This window comes from Paramormyrops kingsleyae, chromosome 17 (genome assembly GCF_048594095.1).
Source record: "Paramormyrops kingsleyae isolate MSU_618 chromosome 17, PKINGS_0.4, whole genome shotgun sequence".
Taxonomy (NCBI): domain Eukaryota; kingdom Metazoa; phylum Chordata; class Actinopteri; order Osteoglossiformes; family Mormyridae; genus Paramormyrops; species Paramormyrops kingsleyae.
This window is the reverse complement of record NC_132813.1, coordinates 1,007,069-1,028,593: the sequence shown is the minus strand read 5'-3', so window position 1 is coordinate 1,028,593 and position 21,525 is coordinate 1,007,069. Positions and strand designations below refer to the sequence as shown.

Below are 21,525 nucleotides of genomic sequence, written 5' to 3'. Positions count from 1 at the left end.
CACTGAACCGCTCGTCTTCAGCACTAACCACTGGAACTGCATCACAGGATGACCTTGTCCCATTTCATCCACGAGGGGGCGCCACAGAAGATATTGGTCAGTCTCTCCGGGCGCGGCGAGGATGCGCAACAAAGAAGCAAACGCCTGTAGACCAGTGTAGGATTTGGGATTTTTGTCACTCCCGTGGATTTCCTTGCACTTAATCTGTCATACAGAAATCTATCCAGTAACAACTAGGCGAAAACCCATGTCCTCTGTGAAGTAAAGCTGGCAGTGAAAGCGCAATTTGCAGGGCTCCTTCTGCACGCCCTCCTGCAGCAGCTGCCGCGCCGAACCCTCCAGTCTGAAAGATCTCAGTGACCCAGTTCAGTCTGGGTTATCTTGACTAGCTGACGCTGCGATTTTATAATCGCGGAATCACAAAAGCGGGATCAGAGAGGCGCTGAAATCGTGGTCATGACTACAAATGGAGGCCAGCCGTGTTAAGATAGAAATGCGGTAGTATTCACGAACATTTACTTTGAAATGCGATAGTATTCACGAACATTTACTTCGACCAGTCAGGAATTGAAAGCAGTATGGGAAAAGTATCAGGTAAATTGAAGATGTTAAGCAGGACTTTGGGTTAAGGTCTCCACCCATTTAAGAGGGTCGTATTGGATGGTTTTGATTACTGGGGAGGTTACACCCCCCATCATTCACGCCCATGCTAGTTCTGTATTGTCATGACGGCATAGATTACACGTTTATGTACAATAAGCTCAAAGCCGGTATTTTAGTGTACGACTGATGAGCAAGTAAATTCCCCTCCCAATCTTTGACAAAGCATTCATCATTTAACCTGAACGTTATCAAATCACAGGAATACACCACTGGATGTTTCATTTAGGTTGTTTTTATTTTAAGTATACTGTTAATTCCATGCTGTGTTTCAGTAAGAATACAGACTCTGTATCTGTGGCTCCAGTCAGACATCCAGTAGTACAAATTAGCTTCAAGTTACACATACTGAACCAAAAAGACAAAAGAGAAAGAGGCTGAGAGAGAAATAGAAAAGTGGACAGGGGGCTGACTTAAAACATGCAGGTCTGCAATAGCTAACCTCACTCCTATGGGTTTTAACAGGTCAAAGACCTGCAGCTTCTTGGTGACCTAAAGGCATCAAAGCTATGAGGCTCCTTCACACTTTTTTTTTTTTTAATTTTTAAACTTTTTTTTTTTCTTTAACTCCTACCAGCCATCTTCTGAGATAAAGGATACACAAAGTACAGCATTTTAGCACAGAGAACAGACTAAAACACGACTTGTTTTTACGGTGCTAAGTCAGGTGGGGCTTGTGGCATAACCCAGAAACGTCATTAATATTAACACCTGCCTTTTTAAAGTGTGTTTAATTTTTAAAACACAGGACTATACCAGCTCATATCTATAGTAAACATTGGTAATAAAAGTTCTATAATTATATATATTAAAAATGTGAATAAAACACACAGCATGTGATATAAATGCTGCAAAAAAAAAAAAAAAAAAAACTAAACAGCAAAAATTTGAAAATAGTCTGAATCTGGACTTTCAGGGCAAAAAAAAAAATCCAAGGACTCTTACACTTCGCCTTCAAGAATTTTATTGTTATTGGTTGTTTTCTTAAGTACTTGAATGAAATGGGTAATTAGAATAAATGATAAAAAAAAAAAATCTAAAAAAAGTCATCCCTAGGAATCGCGGGGTGCTGAGTGGCAGGGAACCGGCCTGTGGGGGGATATTCGGCTCCCAGTGACACTGTTGAGGTTTAATTTCCCTGTTTTTTTTTTTTTTTTTGGGGGGGGGGGGGGGGGGGGGGGGTAGTGGGGGCGGGGGTCCTTATGTTGGCTGTGGTGTCTCACTGATTCTCATCCTCCACATCTTGCAGAGCTTCTTTGTTCTGTTCATCACCTGGATGGGGGAGGAACAAAAAAATAAATACGTTGAGGGGCAGACGAAGCGGCGGGTGCCGTGTGATACGCCTATGAGATACACATGCCGCCACATTGCAGCTACGGGGCGGGCGGGTGAGCATGCAGCCGGAGCTGGCCCCCCCTGGGTGAGGTGCCTTCTACACCCGCCGAGTCTCTGACACGCATCACACGATCAGCACACTGCACTCGGCTTCTTGCGACCGCTTACGGATCTGCGCCTCACATGCTCTCATCCCACTACCTGCGTCCTACAAGTTAAGTAACCAGACAGACTCATAGCTGCAGGTTTAATGCGATAATGCACAAGCAAGACTCTGAAGAAAGTGATTACTAATAAAGCTTGCTCACACCCACAGACAGGACAGTGATTGTTAAACTCAAAAACCAGGGGGAAGCTTAAAAAAAAATGCAGAAACTGAAACAAAAATAACCAATATCAAATCTCAAAGTGTCTTAAAATCTCAGTCCATAATGCTCAATCTGCTCAAGATTTAACATTATTGATTTTGTCAAAAACAGATTAGCACAGAAGTTGGGGGGGGGCGCTTCAAAGGCTTTGTGCTTGATTACACAAGACAGAGTGCCAATTTTAAAGTGTAAGCCCCCCCAGCCCTGAGCTGCAGCCATGACTCCCAGTTAGCGGAGTGATCATGGCACTTAATCAAGTCCACTGCCGTTACCCCCGCCCCCCCAACAGGTTTCAGAAACTGGCACGTGAAAGAGCAGCCCAGAAGCCAGGGACAGTGCAGGACCGAGACTGTGACAGAGAAGCTGCTGTGACGCTTACATCACCCATCCTTTATCAGCCATGTTTCCATCCAACCGCACTTATGCAAAGAGAATCAAGCCCTGAGAAAAACATTCAGTAAGAGAAAACTGGTAGCTGGTTTAAAATAAATGATTCAAGTTTAGTGTACACATTTCAATTAGTAACAGTAGGACAGAACCCACATTTGATATGCCAGAGAACAGTAACCAGTTATTTGCTTATTCAACGTGGACCACTAAGTGAAGGGCAGAGAAGAAACTACTTTAATCTAGTTATTCGCAAGAAAGCGAGATTGAGCAAAGTCTTATTTACATGCTGTGTGCTGCTGTTCATTTTATCGAGAGGTGGTTTGATGGAAACTCATACAGGAATATACTGTGCACTTTCAGCTAAAAGCATGAAACCTTTTCTTTTTTCTGACAATTTGATGGGAACATGTTAGTGTTTATAGTGCGGCCCAGCTGAAGTAGACCGACAAACATGGGACAACAGAGGCTGGAGAAGTGAGGAATGGACAGCCTCAGCTGGCCAGCACTATGAGGCAAACCAGTGCGAAAAACCAGTGCGAAAAACCAGTGCGAAAAACCAGTGCGGCAATGATGATGCAGTGAAGTTAGTGACAGAGAGAAACGCAGGCCAGCAAACATGACTTACAACGTACAGTTTTATAAGGAATGAGCAGCTGGGTTTTTTTCCTTAGGAATCTACACAAAAAGGGGAACGAAACAAAATGTGGGGCAACAGTCAGTATGTATCATTATGGTGTACAAGCAGAGATCTGAAAGGGTCAGAGATATGCGGAGAGGGGCAGATCTAAATGAGACAGAGAGATGAGAGACAAAACTGGGTCAGTATCCACCTGCCCACACAATCTGCAACTGGCCTCAGTGCCAAACCAGCAACATGTAAGAAAAGGAAGGGGGGCACCAAGGTGACGCCCACAGCGTTTCAGGTGGCACGCTGTACCCATCTGATCATCTGTTTTTACATCGCCTGCTCCTTACCGTCTCCCTGCATGTCTGAAGTCCATAATGTCAGATTGTCACGTAACAACTGCATGATGAGCGTTGAGTCTTTGTAGCTTTCTTCGCTCAACGTGTCCAGCTCAGCGATGGCGTCGTCGAAGGCTGCCTTCGCCAACCTGTAACGCAAGGCGGTGCAAACCAGCTGCCACTCACTGTCACCAAGGTGACGGTCCTTATCAACCAAACGCTGAACAGCAATATAAACGATCATGAAAGTCTACAAATGGAGGAACGCTTATTTATTTTTAGGAAAGACTTTTCAGTTAGAGGCAAAAAACGGAAAGGGGAGAGCACAGACCTGCACGCACGGTCGGGGGAATTGAGGATTTCGTAATAAAACACGGAGAAGTTGAGAGCGAGTCCTAAGCGGATGGGGTGCGTGGGCGGGAGTTCTATCATGGCGATGTCACTAGCGGCCTTATAAGCTACCAAGCTGTTTTCTGCCGCTTCCTTCCTGTCGTTCCCTGTAGCGAACTCCGCCAGATACCTGTGGTAGTCACCTTTCCTGAGGGATGGGAGAGAGATGGTGGGTCGGCTTCCTCGTGAAAACCCTCCATGTCCACTCTAACCTACAGGCCCCTCAGAATAGGAGCCTGTGGTCTGCATATTGATAGTTATACATACATTTTATAATAGAAAACCTTCGACTCGCCCGTGTTTGCGGCGGGAATGAGGTGCTTGTCCAGTACATCCAGAATGTCATTACAGATTGACTTCAGTTCAGTCTCAACCTTCAGAGAGAAAAAAAAAAAAAAAAACTTCAGATTAAACACAATCATAACTGGCAGATGAATTCATAAAAATACTGACTACAAATATCGCCCATCCGAATGTGGATTGTTTTTCTTTGAATGAAAATGATTCATCTGATAAAGGCCAGTCGTGACAAGCAATCTCATGCAGAGTATGGGATGTGAGGGCGCCCTCTGCTGTACGAGTCACACAGTGGCAGGCGCTGGATCACCGTTTGCCTGTACTCGCGGATCATCTTCAGCTTGTCCTCGCCGCCCTTGTTCTCCTCCTTCTGCTCGATGCTGCTGATGATCCTCCAGGATGCCCTTCGGGCTCCAATCACGTTCTTGTACGCCACAGATAGCAGGTTCCTCTCCTCTACAGTCAGCTCCACATCCATGCCTGCTACCTTCTTCATAGATTCCACCATTTCTGAGAGAGTAGAGAAGCCCTTAAGCACTGCGGTATCACCATATGGAACAGGTTGGAGAAATCTGGCAGTAGCAGACAGATGGATTATGAGGAACAGGCTTTCAAATGCTTCGTTTGAGAAGATGAGAATCTTAATGCCGAACGGTACATGTCCTTTTCAATTATCTAGAACTCCAGGGTTATCACTAAAAACGACATGGACAAGCTGACAAGAAACCTCAATATGAAGTCTTGGATATAAAGCTCTTTTGATACATTTGTGCGCACTGAAAAAGTGACCAATAAAAATATTTCAACTCCTCCTTGTTGCAGGTAAAAAGGAGAGTCAAGCGATCAATGCATCCCACTTTGAAAACACCAGGCAGCCCTCTTCCATAGCACACCCTTCAAAGGGAATGTTCTCATTAAAAATAAAGTCTCCGCTCCCATATCACTTCTCATTATTTCACAGCAGGACCAGGCCTACAGCTTAATATTTAAAAAATTAACACAAACAGCAGGTATTGGAAGCACAGAGAGCTCAGTTCAGCTGCCCATCCAAAGCAGCTTCCACAGCTGTCAGACCCTCCCATTCTAACAGCTGCACGTTTACCAAGTTACGTAAAACACAACCCTCCTGAATCTCGAACCTGTAAACCTGTTAAACGTTCCTATTTCACAGTATACTGCGTCTACATTAAATGATAATACCATACATTTTATTTACTTATACAAGCTCTTAAAGAACTTCTTTACCTTTTAATTTGTAGTTAATTTTATGCAAAGGAACATCTTTGCAGTATAAAAACCCCATTTGTTTTACAACATCTTAAGCAACCAATAACCAACTGTGCAAATGCTAATTCTATGTACCAGCTGATTAGGCAGTGATAGAATTTGAAATGTACTTACTGATACTCCAACTGCAACACAGTGAAATGACATAAGGCAGTCAGGCATACAACATTACTTGCCAATTATGTAAACCACAATGCAGGTTTTACCAATATTGTACTGGATAACGCAATTTAAATTTTGGTAAAATTATGGCCACATTAATTATGAGAGGCAATGAAAATACCACAGTTATTGTTGTCATCCTTCCCTTCCTTTGAAATCTAGTAAAAAATGGAGGAACTAACTGGAAATCTACATTTACTGTTAAAGTGGTCCCCCGTTCTTAAATGGAAGCAGGAGCGCATGCTTGAGAAACACTGAGGCTTTCCTAAAGTGCTGACCTGGACAAATGGATAGATGGATTTGGAGTTTCCTTTTCAGTGGCAAAGGTAGCAAACTGCCCTTTTCCCTTTCACAATCTCACATGTTCTGTCTGCCCCGTCATCGTCTGGACTGTTGGGTAATGCTGGTATCTTATTGTAATGACTAATATTTATAAAGTGCTTCCATGCCGCGGCAAAACGCAGTTCTGTTTCACTGATACTACCAAGCCTGAATTAATCTTTGGTGAAATTATTTCTCACAGAGTTGCTCTCAAGAATGTTCTGAGCCAGGTTAATGAGAGTGTTTACTAGCAAAAACTCTCAAGAGGGCCCAGTGATTCCACCCCAGATATTTCTGGGTACTAGGTTTTAAGGAACGTTTATCTAAATTCCAGCTGCAATCACTGCACTCCAGTCACTCCTAACTGAAATTTTATGGCATCCTCCGCAGAACACAGGGAATTTGAATGTGAAAAAACTGCAGCTTCTAAGCAAATAAACAAAGAAACTGAATGTGAAATTTAAATTAATCAAATCCTCATATTACCCAAAACTACACAGAGAAGATAGGAAGACCACCTGAAAATGCAGTAATATTGCATCCATTCACATTGTCATGTTGTCTTCCCCATAACAGAAACTATTACACACACACAACAGCTATAATCAGCAGCTACACTACCATCCCTATCAACCCCACCCTGACCAAATAATCCATATATTACAGCATGAGTGCTGCTGCAACAGACGCGATTCTAAATAAAACTGCACTTCAGCTGCCTCCCAAACAGGCACAAATTGCAAAAAGGACAAGTTTCTGTCTGCCTCGTTGGTCTGGGCTTCCAGGAGAGGTACTTCTAAAAATAGTCTTTCAACTAGTTTTCATGTTCTTGTATAAAATGCATTACATAACGTGCGTGACTGTACCCGTATGAATCGGCCTGCCTCACTGAAATTGGCAATGGATCGAGCCTTTCTGCTCAGCAATAACGCCCCATTACAGAGGTGGAGATGAGGGGAGATGGGTTCACCCCCCGCGAAACAGACCTGTGCATAGTAAAAAGGGTGGGGCTGATGCAAGGTGACAAACACCCCAAGTCACCTTTTTAGAAACAGAGGTCAAAATCTGATAGCGCCGATTACAGTGTAACCATATGCAGCCCCGCCCCCTCAACCTGAACGGGCTTCTCCGCCATGGAGTCGCGCCGTCATGACTCTGAAAATAGACCCTGCCTGGCAACAAAGAAATCCAGGCATATTTTGCTTTGATTATTACTACGTCGACGACGTCGACTACTACAGCTACCGCTAACAGTAATAACAATAGATGTAAATGTGGCCACCGGGGAGAGGTAGATTTTCATTTTCTATCTCCAATGAATGAACTTTGTGAATCGGACAGGATCAGGGAGGAGCCATTAACTTGATAATTATGGCACACCGTCCGTTTCATTGCCAGCACCTTTATCTCACTGGTGAAAAGCTGATGGTTACGTGTTCAGGGAGACATTCGCCCGTCGCCGAAACGCGTGCGCTAAGCTATGCACAAGCCCGGGATTCGCAGTCCTTCATTTGACGTTATCTGCACATCATCGCCATCTTTGCTGGAAATCCACACCCACTCGTCCCGATTCAGAGGCAGATTATACTGTACCGCCTCTCTATTTCAAACAAACTACAGTTAAAGTCTGAAATGCAAGCAAAGTACGTAGCCCAAGTGCTGGCGATATTAAGAAGACGGTATTTTAAAATGAGCTTGTAAGCATGCGATACGCTGCTCACCACACCCACATAAACAACTGAAATAACTCGCACATCAGCAAACGGCTTACCCGAACTGGCAGCGCATCACTGAGGTAATTTACCAGCTGAATTGTAGCGTAAACTATTAACGACCGCTGGCGTAGTGCATCTACACGTTTGGCTTCATCAGCAGCTACTTAATCTTGCTGGCTTTTAAAGTGAGTCACTGAAGTACTGGGCGTGAAATTACCAGCCTAACACTGAGAAGTGTGGCCGCTACAATGCGGTTCTACACGGGTGGTGATCTTAACTAGCTGTCTGCTTAATCGTTTGCCTAGTTAGCTTTATTAATAGCAAACGAGACAAGTTTGCTTTCAGGAGCGCCGACCAGCTAGCGAGCTTCCAAACGCACCGAACCGCTCCGATGTAGGTTAAATGGCAAGGACAAAGGGATCGCATGCATTTATATGAAACTGGCTCTGGGACTAGTAATTGAAACTTTGTTTAAATCCCAACTGGTAACACTCCAGATTGCTATTCTCCTAAATCCATATCCCATTACACACCACCCCACCCCTTCAAAAAAGAAAAAAAAAACACAGATACACACACTGACAGTCCCACCGCCTCGCGAGCCAGCAGTCTCATCTTAAATCGAATTAATGGATCACATTCCGGTTGCTGTCTGACTTTACTCCAAATCACCTTTATTAAAGCGCTTCGATAAACGGACTACCCACGTGTGTAGGGAGAGGGGGGGGGGTCGGGTAAACTCTAACCAGAAAACCTTTTTTGAGTCTGACGCCGAACACCCCCCACCCCAGCCCGGCGTCGCCCGTCAGTCTGGGCCGGCCGAATGCACGCGCTTCTCCGCATCTCGCGCCGCCCGCGAGCCAGCGCTGACGCCCGCACGCAGCCCCGTGCAGCCGCAGCACTACGACTTTAAAATAACGGTGCGCCCGAAGTTCGGCTAGTGTTAGCTTAGCCAAGCACCCACACATCTTTACTTCATAACTATTTTAAAAATCCACCATATAGACTGCAGACTTGTTTATCTAACTGAAGCAATTCAAGTGGGTAGCTACAAAACTGGCAGGCAAGTTTAACATTCATCACGCAAATCCATGTAGCAAGGTTTGTAACGTTGCTGCTTAGTCATAAGCTAAGACTCCAGCCATCTCAAGATTAACATGAATGACTAACGACTAAACTACAGTGATTTCAACCATCCAGTCATGTCTGTCTCTCGCTTAGAGCCGAATTTCAGGCCGCCTTTCAGAGCTCGCTAACTACTAAAATCTGCCCGACCCGCCATTTTGTATCTTTCACGATCTCTCTTCCAGCATCTCCATCTTCAAACCACCTCTCCTCTTTTCCAGAGTCCCCGCTAGAGGGAGAAGGAGCGGAAGATAGTGAATGGGAGAGAAATCTATGCGCTATCGAACATGTCTTCCAGCGGAGCCGTGGCTTTCGGCGCTTACCGTCGTATCTCTCCGCTTGCTCGGCAAGCTTGGCCTGGTAGACTAGATCGTCTCTGTCTCCCATATTGCTCGGAACCGCGGCTGGCGTCGGTGTGCGGGCGGAGAAGCGGAGCCTCGGCGACGGGCAAGTCTGTCTCTGTCGGCGGTTCCTGACGGAGCAGCGGCGGCTTGAGCGGCGTCCCCCACTCTACCGGTAGCACTGGAGTAAAGATGGCGACGGAACTCCATCCGGGAAACCAAGCCAGTCCCCCCACCACACACACCCATAGCCGCCTCCCTTTCTGTCTCTCTCACACTCACACACTCCATAATAGACCGTGCTTCCTTCATTTCTTGTTCGAGCTCACCACTATAGCAACCTCACCATGGAAACACTAGTGCATGGTTATAAATCTTTATAGTAAATGTAGTGTTCAAAAAACAATTATCGCGTCCACACTAGTGGTAGTTAAACAGATAGTTGGCCTGTTTAATATTCCTAAGTGGCATAGTGTAGGACGAGATTTTACTGCAGAAATGGTCAGAAATTGATGTCATGTTTCATATTTTAATTCATATTACCTTTTACAGATTTCTAGCAGTTTTGTGCATGTTGCATATAAAAGCAGTAGTGAAACCAAGTACATTACTTATTCAGTAAGTCCACCTTCATGATTTCTGGCTCCTATCTTGGTCCTTTGAAGAATTTAGGACTGATATTGGTACTGAGCAAAAATACATTTTTGGATAGGACAGGAACTTTATTTTCCCTGTAGAGAAACTATTTTTTGGTGGATAAAACATGTTTGGTGTGACAATACAGGCAAACACATAAAACATTTCGACCTTTAACATTCCTTTAAAAAATGTTGTCTATGTAGTTTCCACCAGTTGTTCAGTCAGTGTCCTCCAGATAGGCAGGTTTGAAGTTCCTCAATGGCTGGCTTATTCTGATGCATAAACATGTTTAACATTTAATCTTTTTCATATTTCTCAGAGGATGTACATCTGTTAGAGATTTTCCTGTGGACTAGCGATGATTGAGATAAATCACTTCCCATTACAAACACACAGCAACCAGCAAACTGGCCAACCAACCTCCTTAAATTGTACTGGACCTATTAAGGTTAAGTGCCATGCTAAAGGAAAGCTACTCATAATTAGGTAACAGTTCTGCATCTTTAATGACCATGGTTACAAGGTTACTATGTAACCTGCCAGAAGCAAAGGGCTTGTCTGGGATTGGGAGTAGAGCCTAGTTTCACCTAAAGCAAGAATAACTCGTCCTATAGAAAAGAGCCATGGCAGCTGACACATTCATTTGGGCTGGTGTGTGTATCTTAACTTGATGAAAATAAGGATCAGAGAATAAGTAGCAGAATTAGTGATGTTTTTCACCATAAAGGATAGTGCTGAGTTGCATTTAGCCACTGCTGAAAGCATTCAAAGTTTAAGTAAAAAAGCTTTTTATATGGGGGTGGTATGTGACTCAGCAGGATAGGACACCATAACTGTGATTGGAAGGTCACTGGTTGAAGTCCCAGGCACGATATAGTGTGATTTTGCCGTTGAACCAACAAGCAAGGCCCTTAACTGCCAGTTTCTCCAGGTACTGACACTGTCTTCTCAATTACATGTCGCTTTAGATAAAAGCATCTGGTAAAATCATATAAATGGAGCTCAAAGTCATGCTTTTTTTACATTTACACCTCATAATAATTTGCAATAAATATATTTTGAAAAGTTAAAAATAAAGTTGTGAATGATGCTAAGGCAGTGAAAGGAATCATTACTGTAAGAGAGAAAGCATGCTTTTAAAGGTGAGACTACAAGAGAGAAAGCATGCTTTTAAAGGTGAGACTACAAGAGAGAAAGCATGCTTTTAAAGGTGAGACTACAAGAGAGAAAGCATGCTTTTAAAGGTGAGGAGACTACAAGAGAGAAAGCATGCTTTTAAAGGTGAGGAGACTACAAGAGAGAAAGCATGCTTTTAAAGGTGAGGAGACTACAAGAGAGAAAGCATGCTTTTAAAGGTGAGGAGACTACAAGAGAGAAAGCATGCTTTTAAAGGTGAGACTACAAGAGTCAAGAGCGAAAGCATGCTTTTAAAGGTGAAGAGACTACAAGAGAGAAAGCATGCTTTTAAAGGTGAGGAGACTACAAGAGAGAAAGCATGCTTTTAAAGGTGAGGAGACTACAAGAGAGAAAGTATGCTTTTAAAGGTGAGGAGACTACAAGAGAGAAAGCATGCTTTTAAAGGTGAGGAGACTACAAGAGAGAAAGCATGCTCTTAAAGGTGAGGAGACTACAAGAGAGAAAACATGCTTTTAAAGGTGAGGAGACTACAAGAGAGAAAGCATGCTTTTAAAGGTGAGGAGACTACAAGAGAGAAAGCATGCTTTTAAAGGTGAGGAGACTACAAGAGAGAAAACATGCTTTTAAAGGTGAGGAGACTACGAGAGAAAACATGCTTGTAAAGGTGAGACTACAAGAGAAAAGAATTCGTCTTTTGCCAAGGGAGTTTATTTTGTATGTATGACATGTTACATGCTACAGAAAATAAAGTGAATTTGCCTTCAGAGAATATACTGTTATAGCACAGTGGCACATTTTAAAATCAGTTTGTATCCCCCCCCCAAAAAAAAAATAAAATAATCCAGCAATGTTACAAAAATATGACACTTTAAAATATGTATATAGGCATGAATGACAAATTTAAACAGATTACATGAGAACCAATATTCTGATGTGAGACAAATGAAATAATTGCATTAACTTGATAAAATCTAGAATGACTCATTTTCCCCAAATGACCTGGAATTTGAATAAAAAAATTCAGAAAATACAAAAATTCAGGCAAAAAAAATAAAATAAAATACAAAAAGTATTTTTAGTAAAGTCTGTTCAGATCAAAGGAAAGGACAAGAAACTTTGGTGTGTGAAGCATCTGTATGCTGGAGCAAGTTATTAACCTGGGGCAGTAACCATGGGGATGACACTGGCTTCCTTTGAAGCCCTACAAGGGATGTGACGCTACAGGCAGAAATGCATCTTCCATAAGGGCATCGGTATGTCAGGCTTATTTATTTTGGCGAGCAGGTACATGCTATACAGATTTTAGGTCAGGGTTAGGTTCAGGCTACTCCAGTTCATTAGTGTATCCAAAAACCTCCACCAAAATAACTCACTTTCAAATGCATTAAGTTCATCCATCAGGTAAATGAAGAGGCACCTGAACTTTACTGATACTTAATTAATGCATTTTCTTAATACAGATTTTAGCAGTGATCTTTTTAATAATAAGCACAAATACATAGATGTGATGAGTTGTATCTCATACCTCAAGGGTGCAAATATAAACCTAAGAAAATAAAACATAACACTGGTTACCCGCCTTTCTGGAGTCTCTGGATTACCATAGCAACAATGAAGAGAACAACGCATGCATTTCGCTTCCATGTCATTTACCCATAGCGCTCACTTAATGACTAGATATTGTTGCAGGTTCTTTCCCTTTGAGCACAGGCTGTTGTGGACAATTTCAATTAAAAAGTTTTACGCTAACTCCTGCCCTCTCCAAGCTTACTAAGCTACATTACTCCTAAGATAACCTAAACTTCTTACAACTGCTACTACTAGACAGGGGAACCCAGTATCAACAGTGCAGGGTCATGTGTGCTTTTCACAGTGTCAGTGAGTGGTGCACTGTGGGTAGTGCATTACGAGGGAGATGAAGGGCACTGTTGCAACCCCTACTCACAGAAACACATTTCCACGTTCTGACACACAGGGTGGTGGATCGTATCTGAAACCGGATGCTGGTTTTTGGAGAATGTCTGCTGTGAAAGCAGGCCAAACAGAGCCTAAGAACACAGTGTAGTACCGGCAGAGGTCTACTGCTGTCCAGCATGCCGGGCATGATTGTCATGTGACCCATGTCATAAGAATATAAAATTCATCAAAATCAGATGCTGTTTTCACAAGTCCCTACAACTCTCCAATCACAGGTCTATGTGACTGCTAGTGTGTTCATGACAGCTAATAAATACTATTAGTGTTTAACCCTTTACATGAGTATATACAGCACTTTATAGATTTCATTAAAAAAAAAAAGAAATTCTCTGTGGCTGAAGCAGTAGGGAGACGCCTAGTGGGAGGTCAACTGGATTAAAGAGACACTAAAATCTGCAAAATCACAAGCCCCAGAACCATGGTTTATTTAGCCCCCAGTGCCTGAAACCCCTATACCTTTAAAAATGTGGCTGGAGAGTGACTGCATTAGGCAATGAGCTGCAGCTCCATCTGTGACTTACTAAGAGTCCCGGCCGACGGGGAACGGATGCCGGCTAATCTCCATACAGGCAGAAAGGGGGGTGGTGACAGAGGCACGTTCATAAGAGCAAACAGACACCTGTTATCAGAGGCTAATTAGTGGAATTCTTAGCTACTTGGTTTAGGGTTCCTAGAAATACAGAACAGGAGGTAAAAACCAGACAAATACTGCCCATAGACCGAACCTATATCTATTATCTCAAAAGCCATATATCTCCAGGCCGGGAGGGGGAGGGGCTGAGAAAGAAAATAGCAGAACAGTTCAAATTACACCTATTCCAGACTGCCTGTTACTTCTTCGGTGTCATGCTCCCACTGAAGTGCATAGGGCCCCAAACCATGCATTTCCCCCAAATGTCCTCCAGACAGTGAAGGGCACCCTCATCTGCCCCCTTGTCTTCTTTATGCTCGTCATACCTGTTTGCTCCCTCATGTATCTGCATTAATGTACAGGTCTATCTCATACTTCCAGAATACACACACCCAAGCATGTAATAGTATACAGCTACATATACTTGTAATACAGTTTTCTTTCATTTTATTACAAAAAAACATTTAACCTTGCTTCATGACTTGTAGTGTGGATTACAGCTCAAAAAAACATCCCTCTGTGCCACTGTAGTCAAAAGAGCGGACACCAACAAAGATGGGACATCTGAGGCGCATCGTTGACAGCGTGCTTCCAGGTCAGGTGAAACAATGGTCCTTTCCTCCTCTCTCTATTAAAGTCTGAGTTAGACATTGGCAATGCAGGAAAAAAAATGGTCCTTTAGTTCATAAGAGCGTATATGAGTGAGTGTGTGTTGGAGTATCTAGATCGATGTAGGACACCAAAGCCTAATAATATCAGAAAATAGCATGAGGCAAATCCAATTACACATCTTATTCAGCAAAGGCATGGAGGAAGAGGGATAGTGGCACATTGGACCATTATAAAGATGCAAAAATTGTGGAGGTGGACCACTAGGCCTAGAATAGATAAAGCGGAGATCAGAGGTTTGAGGTGCAACCCTGTGTGCTCACACATGCGTGTGTATGTATGTAGAACAGTATGCATATGAATGAGAGAGCGGAGTCAGGCACAGATGCCCTCAGCTGAAGTCGTCCTCGGAGTTGTGCTGGTCGAGCAGCCGCACGTGCGTGAAAGGGAAGTGACCCCTCTTACCCTTGCACTCACCCTCCCACTGGCCGTTGACATTGATCTTGGTCACCGTCACCATGTCACCCACCTGCAAGAGCAGCACACGTTCATGAGAATCCACCCTTTCGTACTTGCGGGATTTGAGGAAAATGCATTCCTCACCTGCACCAGCTTCAGACAAAGTAGTCCGTGTTAAACAGTAAAAAAATCATTCCTTTCTAAACTACCACTACATTTCTCATTCAACAGGAAAGGCAGTTGGAAGATTTTTGATGTTATTACTCAAAATTTACAAAGCTAAAACTTTCATTTTTACCTTTCTATTAATTAAACAACCAGATTATCAGATATGCCACTGATTTGCGTTAATAAATCATAAGAACTGAAATACATTTTTTCTGATTGCTTATATCAGTGTGAATACTTTTTTATTGCACTGTGTGCTGAGTGTGTGTGGACATACACCCCCAGCACAGTGCTCTGGAGTACCAAGAGCCACACAGATGTAAAAACTATCAGTCGGACAGCTGCTGAAGCACATGCTTCTTAGCTTCTGCAGATCCTTAAATCCTCATTATGTGCTGTGGTTTGAGCCATTACTGACCTTAAACTCACACCCAGTGTGCAAATTCTATATTACATCAAAAACCAACCCTATCCACAAGGTGGCACCATAATACAAAATGGATATAGGCACCTGCTCACCTTGCCTTTCCTTGTTCTTAGAAATGTACAAATGTAGAAATGTTCATAGAAATTCACAGCATCCACTACATGGTTAACAAGAGACCTCAGTTACACAAAACGAACACTTGATCTGGTTTAATTTTAATACACAGTGCAAATGTTTAAACTGTTGGAACAAGCAGCTAAGAAACATTAATCCAGGTGTGACCTACAGCAACTTCAATGCTTCTAATTAAGCAGCACATTCTGAAGAGAGCAGGAAAGGACTGTCCTGCTCATGGGAGATGGGGGATGTGGAAGGTCAAAGGTCAAAATCCTGAGCACAAGGACACACTTCTACACAAAGCATTTCCTGTCCGAGTCCACCTCCATTGCAAATCTGCCTCAGCGGGCCCCCCCCCCACCTTGTCTTTTGTCTTTGATTTACAAGTAGGAAAGAGGGTGTGGTGAGGACTGCCAAGCCCAAGCCCTGGGGCATCTGAGCCAGCGCGGTGCCTGTGGCCCTCGTTACTTTCAGAGGGACGCAGAGCCTCCCAGTTCAGGCTGCCCCATCACAGCTCAGCTGGCTCATGCTGCAGTGAGAAGCTGATTTCACCATTTCAGGCCGCATGTGTGAGACACACCTTGACATTTTTATTATTCATTATTGATGCGAGAATAAAAAGCATAAAAATAGCACAAACTTCTGCTCAGCAGACTGTTGGGTTACTGATGATTTGTTATTTTCTAGATGAGAGCATGAAAGTGCGGGGGGGGGGGGTACAACTCATTTCTGTAGGATACTGCAACAGTGGGAAAACACAGTAGGTTGTACTATGGAACTTAAGCAAGGTTAGATTAATACTTAAAAATACTGGATTATTTTATTTTATTTTTTTTAAATAACGATGTAAATTTTTTGCAATGAGCTGAAAATGTACCCAGAATAGCTAAACAGAACCTAACAATCTGTCATGTCAGGACAGCCTCCCAGGATAAAATGTGCAGTTTGGAGAAATTCTATTGGCGTGGAGCCTCCAGAACAGCCTTGTTTTGGAAAATACCACAGTATCTGGACCGTGTGCCAGTGTGAAATATTACATACTGCCCAAGCCCTACCCCAACCCAGGTATCGCAGTCCGTGCCATCTGACAACTGCACGAGCGTAACATGCAGTGTGGATATTAACACTGCACATTGCGTAGGCGTAGTTAGAACCAGTAATCCCTTGGAAAATAAGAGTCTCATACCCGTCAGAGACAGAGTGAAAGAAGGGACCATTGCACCAACTACACCCCCACAGAGGTAAGCAGAGAGACAGGTCACACCCCCATGCCATCTTATTTTTACTATGTTATAAAGGTACCTTAATTAACTATTTTGGAGCTAATTTATAACTTCCCAAGTATAGGTAAAGTAGAAAGAAATTAAGGCAAAATTTCCGAACCAGAAACAGGTCAGCTACTGGCATCAACAACTGTCCAGCTGGTTCTGTCAGAGAGACATTCAGAAAGCTGTTCAGAACGGACAGGCAGAGACCGGGAGTGGAAGAAAACAGAAGACTGCTACCTCCAGGGCCAGGGCGGTCTTGTCATAGGCATTGGGCACCCTCTTCTGGACAACTCGGGCATAGACGGGGCCATTCTGCAGGTTGGGCAATGGTGTGTTAAGGCTAGGCTGAGCATAGGGACCTGGTTCTCCCAGGACTGAGGGTTGAGCACGGATGCCATCAGCATTCCCTGCCGATGTAACTCCTCCAGGCCCTGTGGTGGCAGCGTTGTTTGGGGAGGACGGCCTGTACTTTTCCACATAGGGCACGGGGATCATGCCGGTGCGACCCTCTGAGTTCTGAGCATTCCACCACTGCTCCTCCGGCTTCTCCAGAACCCGCAGCACATCACCCTTGCGAAACGGCAGATCCTCATCATCGTTGCCAGGGAAGTCGAAGAGGGCGCGCACGTACTCTGGTTCATCCAGGCGCTGGGGGGCGCCCCCCACATTGGCACTGGCCAGGCCCGGGTGCTTGGCCTTGCTGATGGGCTCGATTAGCGTGGTGGTGTCTAAGTAGTGGATTTTGTAGAACTCCAGCAGTGCCGGAAGGGTGTCGAATTCCTGGTCCCCGATGCGAAAACGAGGAGCAATATGCCCTGTGGGGGTGGGAGAGACAGGTAACGCCTGACAGGAGCTGGTCTAAGGACATGGAAACCTTTAGAACCTGAATTCAAAACATCAAGGAAATTACACGAGGAAAAACTGTTACATAGAAAATTGCTGTGAATGAAGTACTAATTGGGTGTGGTGTGGTATGGTACACCACAGCTGCCAAAGCTAGGCCACAATAATGAAATTACTAACACACTGAGGAGGGCAGCTGGTATAAGAAAAGCACTATGTTAGAGGCTAGATTCTCTTTTCAATGGGTTGCATATAATCATCAGCTGGCAGCATACTGCACTGGGTACTGCATAGGGAATTCAATGTTCCCCATAGACATATTGCATTATTTCTCTCAGCTTAACTCACCGAGGTGATCAACATATGACAAACACAGTGACTTCAGCTGACATGTCCACTCACACCCCGCAGGCTGTATTTGGAAACAGCTTAAAACTTAGACTTCCTTACTGCTTCGAAGAACACTGATACGCGTCAAAAGGAGACAAATGACTGTTTTTGGTGTGATGAAATACCAAGACCACAAAGCGTAAATTACTGCGTAAGTGACCAAGCCGAGACCAGAGAAGGACGCGCCTCAGGGTGTGCTGGTTTCGTGCCGGAACGGCTCCTCAGTCATCCGTACACGCCTGTTTGCTCCTCACCAAATGGCGAGACATCCCGCTTAAACTTTATCAGCAGCGATGTGGAGACCTAGTGAGCAAAGGCTGAAGCCAAACGCAGTTGCACAACAGGACACAACAAGGGGCCTGGTTTGCCCACAGAAACAGGTATTTCCGATGGCTAAAGTAGACCTTTGGACCACTTACGCGACTGGTGTTTTACCGAGGAAATCAATAAAAGTATCCAAATAAAGTCATCCCGGCAGAATATCCCCGGATTAATCACAAACATGGAGGTAGCAGTTTATGAGAATCACGGCAGGAAAGTTCAAGGCGGCTCACCCCGCCCCCTTTCTGATCAACAGCCGCTGTCCGCTTTACCGCCCATCTTCGGCCTTATGAAACTAGATCAGTCCGTCTTAAAAACATGCATCATGTCTTTATGATAATGGAAAGATCACAGCCGGCAGGGACAGTAACCCCTAACCGGGGGTCAGCCCGAAGATCTGCCGGGGGGGGGGAGCTGGCGGGAGAAATAACGTTCAGTCGCCGAAAGACCGACGGGGACTACCGCGACCAGGCGGATCCACATCAGAGCCGCCACATTGGCAGATAACGCGCCGTCCATTACAAACAACAGCCACGTAAATACGCTTTCAGACTGTTAGCGGACAGGCATTCTGTCTACCCACAGCGAGGGACAAACGAACTACTGGTTACAAAGAAAGTTTATTCAGATATGTTGTTAATTTCGTGTAAAACCACTCAGCTAGTAAGTTACTGCAGATACACTCATTACCGGGTGGTGTAGCCGTTAAGTTGCACCATGAGCTCGGCCGTTTCTCGCTCACCTGTACCGGACTGCCGGCTGTTGCTGATGCTGTTTATGATATAATGTGACACCTTGGAGTTCTCCGACACAGACAGCACGTAGTCGCCGGGGATGGTAATGGAGTCCCTGACCAGAAACACGCCGTGCCTCTGGCCGTGCAGCAGGTTTACCGCCTCCTGTCGGCTCAGCCGGCCCCAGTACCAGCTCTCACGGTCCTCGGCGTCAAAATTGCCGGCCATTGCTGACACCCCAAGCGCCTCTTCGCCTCTTCGGCTGCGCGACCAGTATTCAACTCATACAAAAAACTTTCGCCCCTGCCTGGGAACACGTTAAGAAAATCCACGACACCCGCGTAAGCCTTTTATATATTTTTGGCCCGGCCAAAGAAAAGAAAAGACCGAGCACAATCAAGGGCTGCTCCTCTTTGGCGACACGGGATATCGGCACCTCGACGGTCCTACAGGCTCAGTGATTGTTTCGCTGTAATTCTGAATCAAATCTCTGAACTTGTAGCAACTAACTTCAAAAAACTGAAATGGCGAACCTGAGAGGAAAATTGACCTCATCAACCGGATGTGATGTTTTTTGAGAATTTTTTTCTTGGGATGTGGCTGGGGTGGAGGGGTGTTGTGGCAATCCGGAAGTATATCATTCTGGGAGGCATGGGTAGCCATGTTGATGAGGTCGCTAATTGGCTCATATTGATGGGAAGACGTTCCTAATCTTATTAGACTGACCAATAAATTCGTGTTTAATCTAAATGTATTTGACACTGACAGTCATACTATTCTTGTTATATGCGTATACTTAATATTATAGAATAAATGTTAACACACATCAAATTCCATCTAAATCTTAAAAAATAAAAACTGTCGGTGAAAGTTTTCATCAGCTGAGTCAGATCGATACCGAAGCACGATATTCCGCATTTTACATTGATTTATACCGCTCACAAAGTACAGATACCCACATCATGTTGGTGTATTATTAGATTCTGTACATAAACTATTAAACTGTATAAGTAAATTGATTATTTGCAACAACCCACCTTCACATCATTATTATCCCACTCCCAACCGCTTACCCAGTACAGGGTCGCGCGGCTCTGGAGCCCATCCCAGGAAGCACAGGGCACCCTGGACGGGATGCCACTCCATCGCAATTTCACGGATACAACCACACACGTTCCGCTCCAAATGGACTGCTGGATGGACAACCATACACCATGGGCAATTTAGAAACCCCTAATTAGACTCACTGCATCTATTTAGACTGCGAGAGGAAATCGAAGTGTCCGGAGGAAACCCACACGACACAGAAAAAGCATGCAAACTCCACGTAAATACATGCACACACGCAAAGTGGAATCATCTATCAACCCCAACCAGAGAGTTATCGCAGTGTCGCCCATTTCTATATACAATTTGCGATAAATTAATGTTATGTGTAAAATACCACCAGGTGGCAGTAAAATGTAGACTACCAGAGTAACAGCGCGTAATTCTCATCCACTCATCCACTCGTTCGTCCATCATCTAACTACTTATCCTGGTCAGCCTCGCGCTCTATGGCGGTGGGATGGGGTGTCTGGAGTCTGGTCTGGGCCGAATGGTGTAGGCTGAGGGGGTGAGGAAAACAACAGAATTCCAGTCTTATTTAACAACAATTTTATTTTAATAATAACAATAAAACAATTTTCGCCATTGCCTGGGAACACATTCAGAAAATCTACGACACCTGCGCAAGAATTTATATATATTTGGCCCTTTTAATACATCAACATGATAATTTTATTTACATCCATCCATTATATACATAATACAATTTATATACATTATAAATTGTACATATATATACAAACAGCATAAATACATATAGATGTCGGGGTATATAGAACTATATATATTCAATGACACCTGCATAACACAGCACATATTCCCCGTGATTTGGTCTACATGTGATTTGGTCTACATGTGATTTGGTCTACATGTGATTTGCTTGTGTGTACAACTAAGTGAAATAATGCAGTGTGCAGTGACTGTGCTGACGGTGACCAGGATAATTGACTGAAAGATGAATGGAAGTTTGGATGGATGGATGGATGGACAAATGTATGTCCTATTTTCTATCAAAAGCTTTCAGATGTTTTAAGTACAAAGTAATCTAATTTCAAATGCTACATGTGAAAAAAAAATCTTTTGCAAACTTTAGCATCTTTCAGCAGATAGTACACAGTATACAGATTTAAACATCCTACAAATATCATTTACAATTCCAAGAAGGAGTCCTGACGACAGAGCTGAAATGTGAGCTGAAAATGCCCAATTAGGAAAGGCGGAGAGACAGAGAGCGATGCTTGAAGGGTAAGGACACCTGTAGGTGGAGGTTTTCAGTCTGGCGTCTGTACATAGCGGCCCAAATGAGACCTGCCAGTACACTCTCCCTACATACCGAGGAGGCGT

At 44.0% G+C, this 21,525-nt stretch overlaps 2 protein-coding genes and 1 long non-coding RNA gene across 9 annotated transcripts; 1 reads left to right on the top strand and 2 right to left on the bottom strand.

Annotated features, from left to right (window-relative positions):
* Window positions 1–879: 879 nt before the first annotated feature.
* Window positions 880–9,583, bottom strand: ywhae1 (tyrosine 3-monooxygenase/tryptophan 5-monooxygenase activation protein, epsilon polypeptide 1). Of its 5 annotated transcripts, none has more exons than XM_072701354.1 (7): window positions 9,337–9,582; window positions 4,714–4,913; window positions 4,374–4,480; window positions 4,048–4,254; window positions 3,729–3,865; window positions 3,379–3,428; window positions 880–1,932 (listed from the first exon to the last, which is right to left on the bottom strand). In XM_072701354.1, exons 1-6 carry the CDS (start codon window positions 9,398–9,400, stop codon window positions 3,421–3,423), a joined length of 723 nt encoding a protein of 240 aa, XP_072557455.1. In that variant the 5' UTR covers window positions 9,401–9,582; the 3' UTR covers window positions 880–1,932; window positions 3,379–3,420. The 5 variants fall into 5 exon arrangements, with proteins under 5 accessions (XP_072557455.1, XP_023648349.1, XP_023648350.1 ...); XM_023792581.2 differs by having other exon boundaries at window positions 3,386–3,428; XM_023792582.2 differs by lacking the exon at window positions 3,379–3,428 and adding an exon at window positions 9,164–9,242 and having other exon boundaries at window positions 9,337–9,475.
* On the top strand, window positions 8,782–11,087 carry LOC140579046 (uncharacterized). Of its 2 annotated transcripts, none has more exons than XR_011983284.1 (2): window positions 8,782–8,951; window positions 9,235–11,087. It is a non-coding gene; the product is annotated as an uncharacterized lncRNA (long non-coding RNA). The 2 variants fall into 2 exon arrangements; XR_011983285.1 differs by having other exon boundaries at window positions 8,782–8,989.
* Window positions 11,088–11,816: 729 nt separating this feature from the next.
* On the bottom strand, window positions 11,817–19,689 carry LOC111833879 (adapter molecule crk-like). Of its 2 annotated transcripts, XM_023792574.2 has the most exons (4): window positions 19,083–19,689; window positions 17,024–17,601; window positions 14,813–14,876; window positions 11,817–14,616 (listed from the first exon to the last, which is right to left on the bottom strand). In XM_023792574.2, exons 1-4 carry the CDS (start codon window positions 19,300–19,302, stop codon window positions 14,534–14,536), a joined length of 945 nt encoding a protein of 314 aa, XP_023648342.1. In that variant the 5' UTR covers window positions 19,303–19,689; the 3' UTR covers window positions 11,817–14,533. The 2 variants fall into 2 exon arrangements, with proteins under 2 accessions (XP_023648342.1, XP_023648343.1); XM_023792575.2 differs by having other exon boundaries at window positions 11,817–14,876; window positions 19,083–19,682.
* Window positions 19,690–21,525: the final 1,836 nt, after the last annotated feature.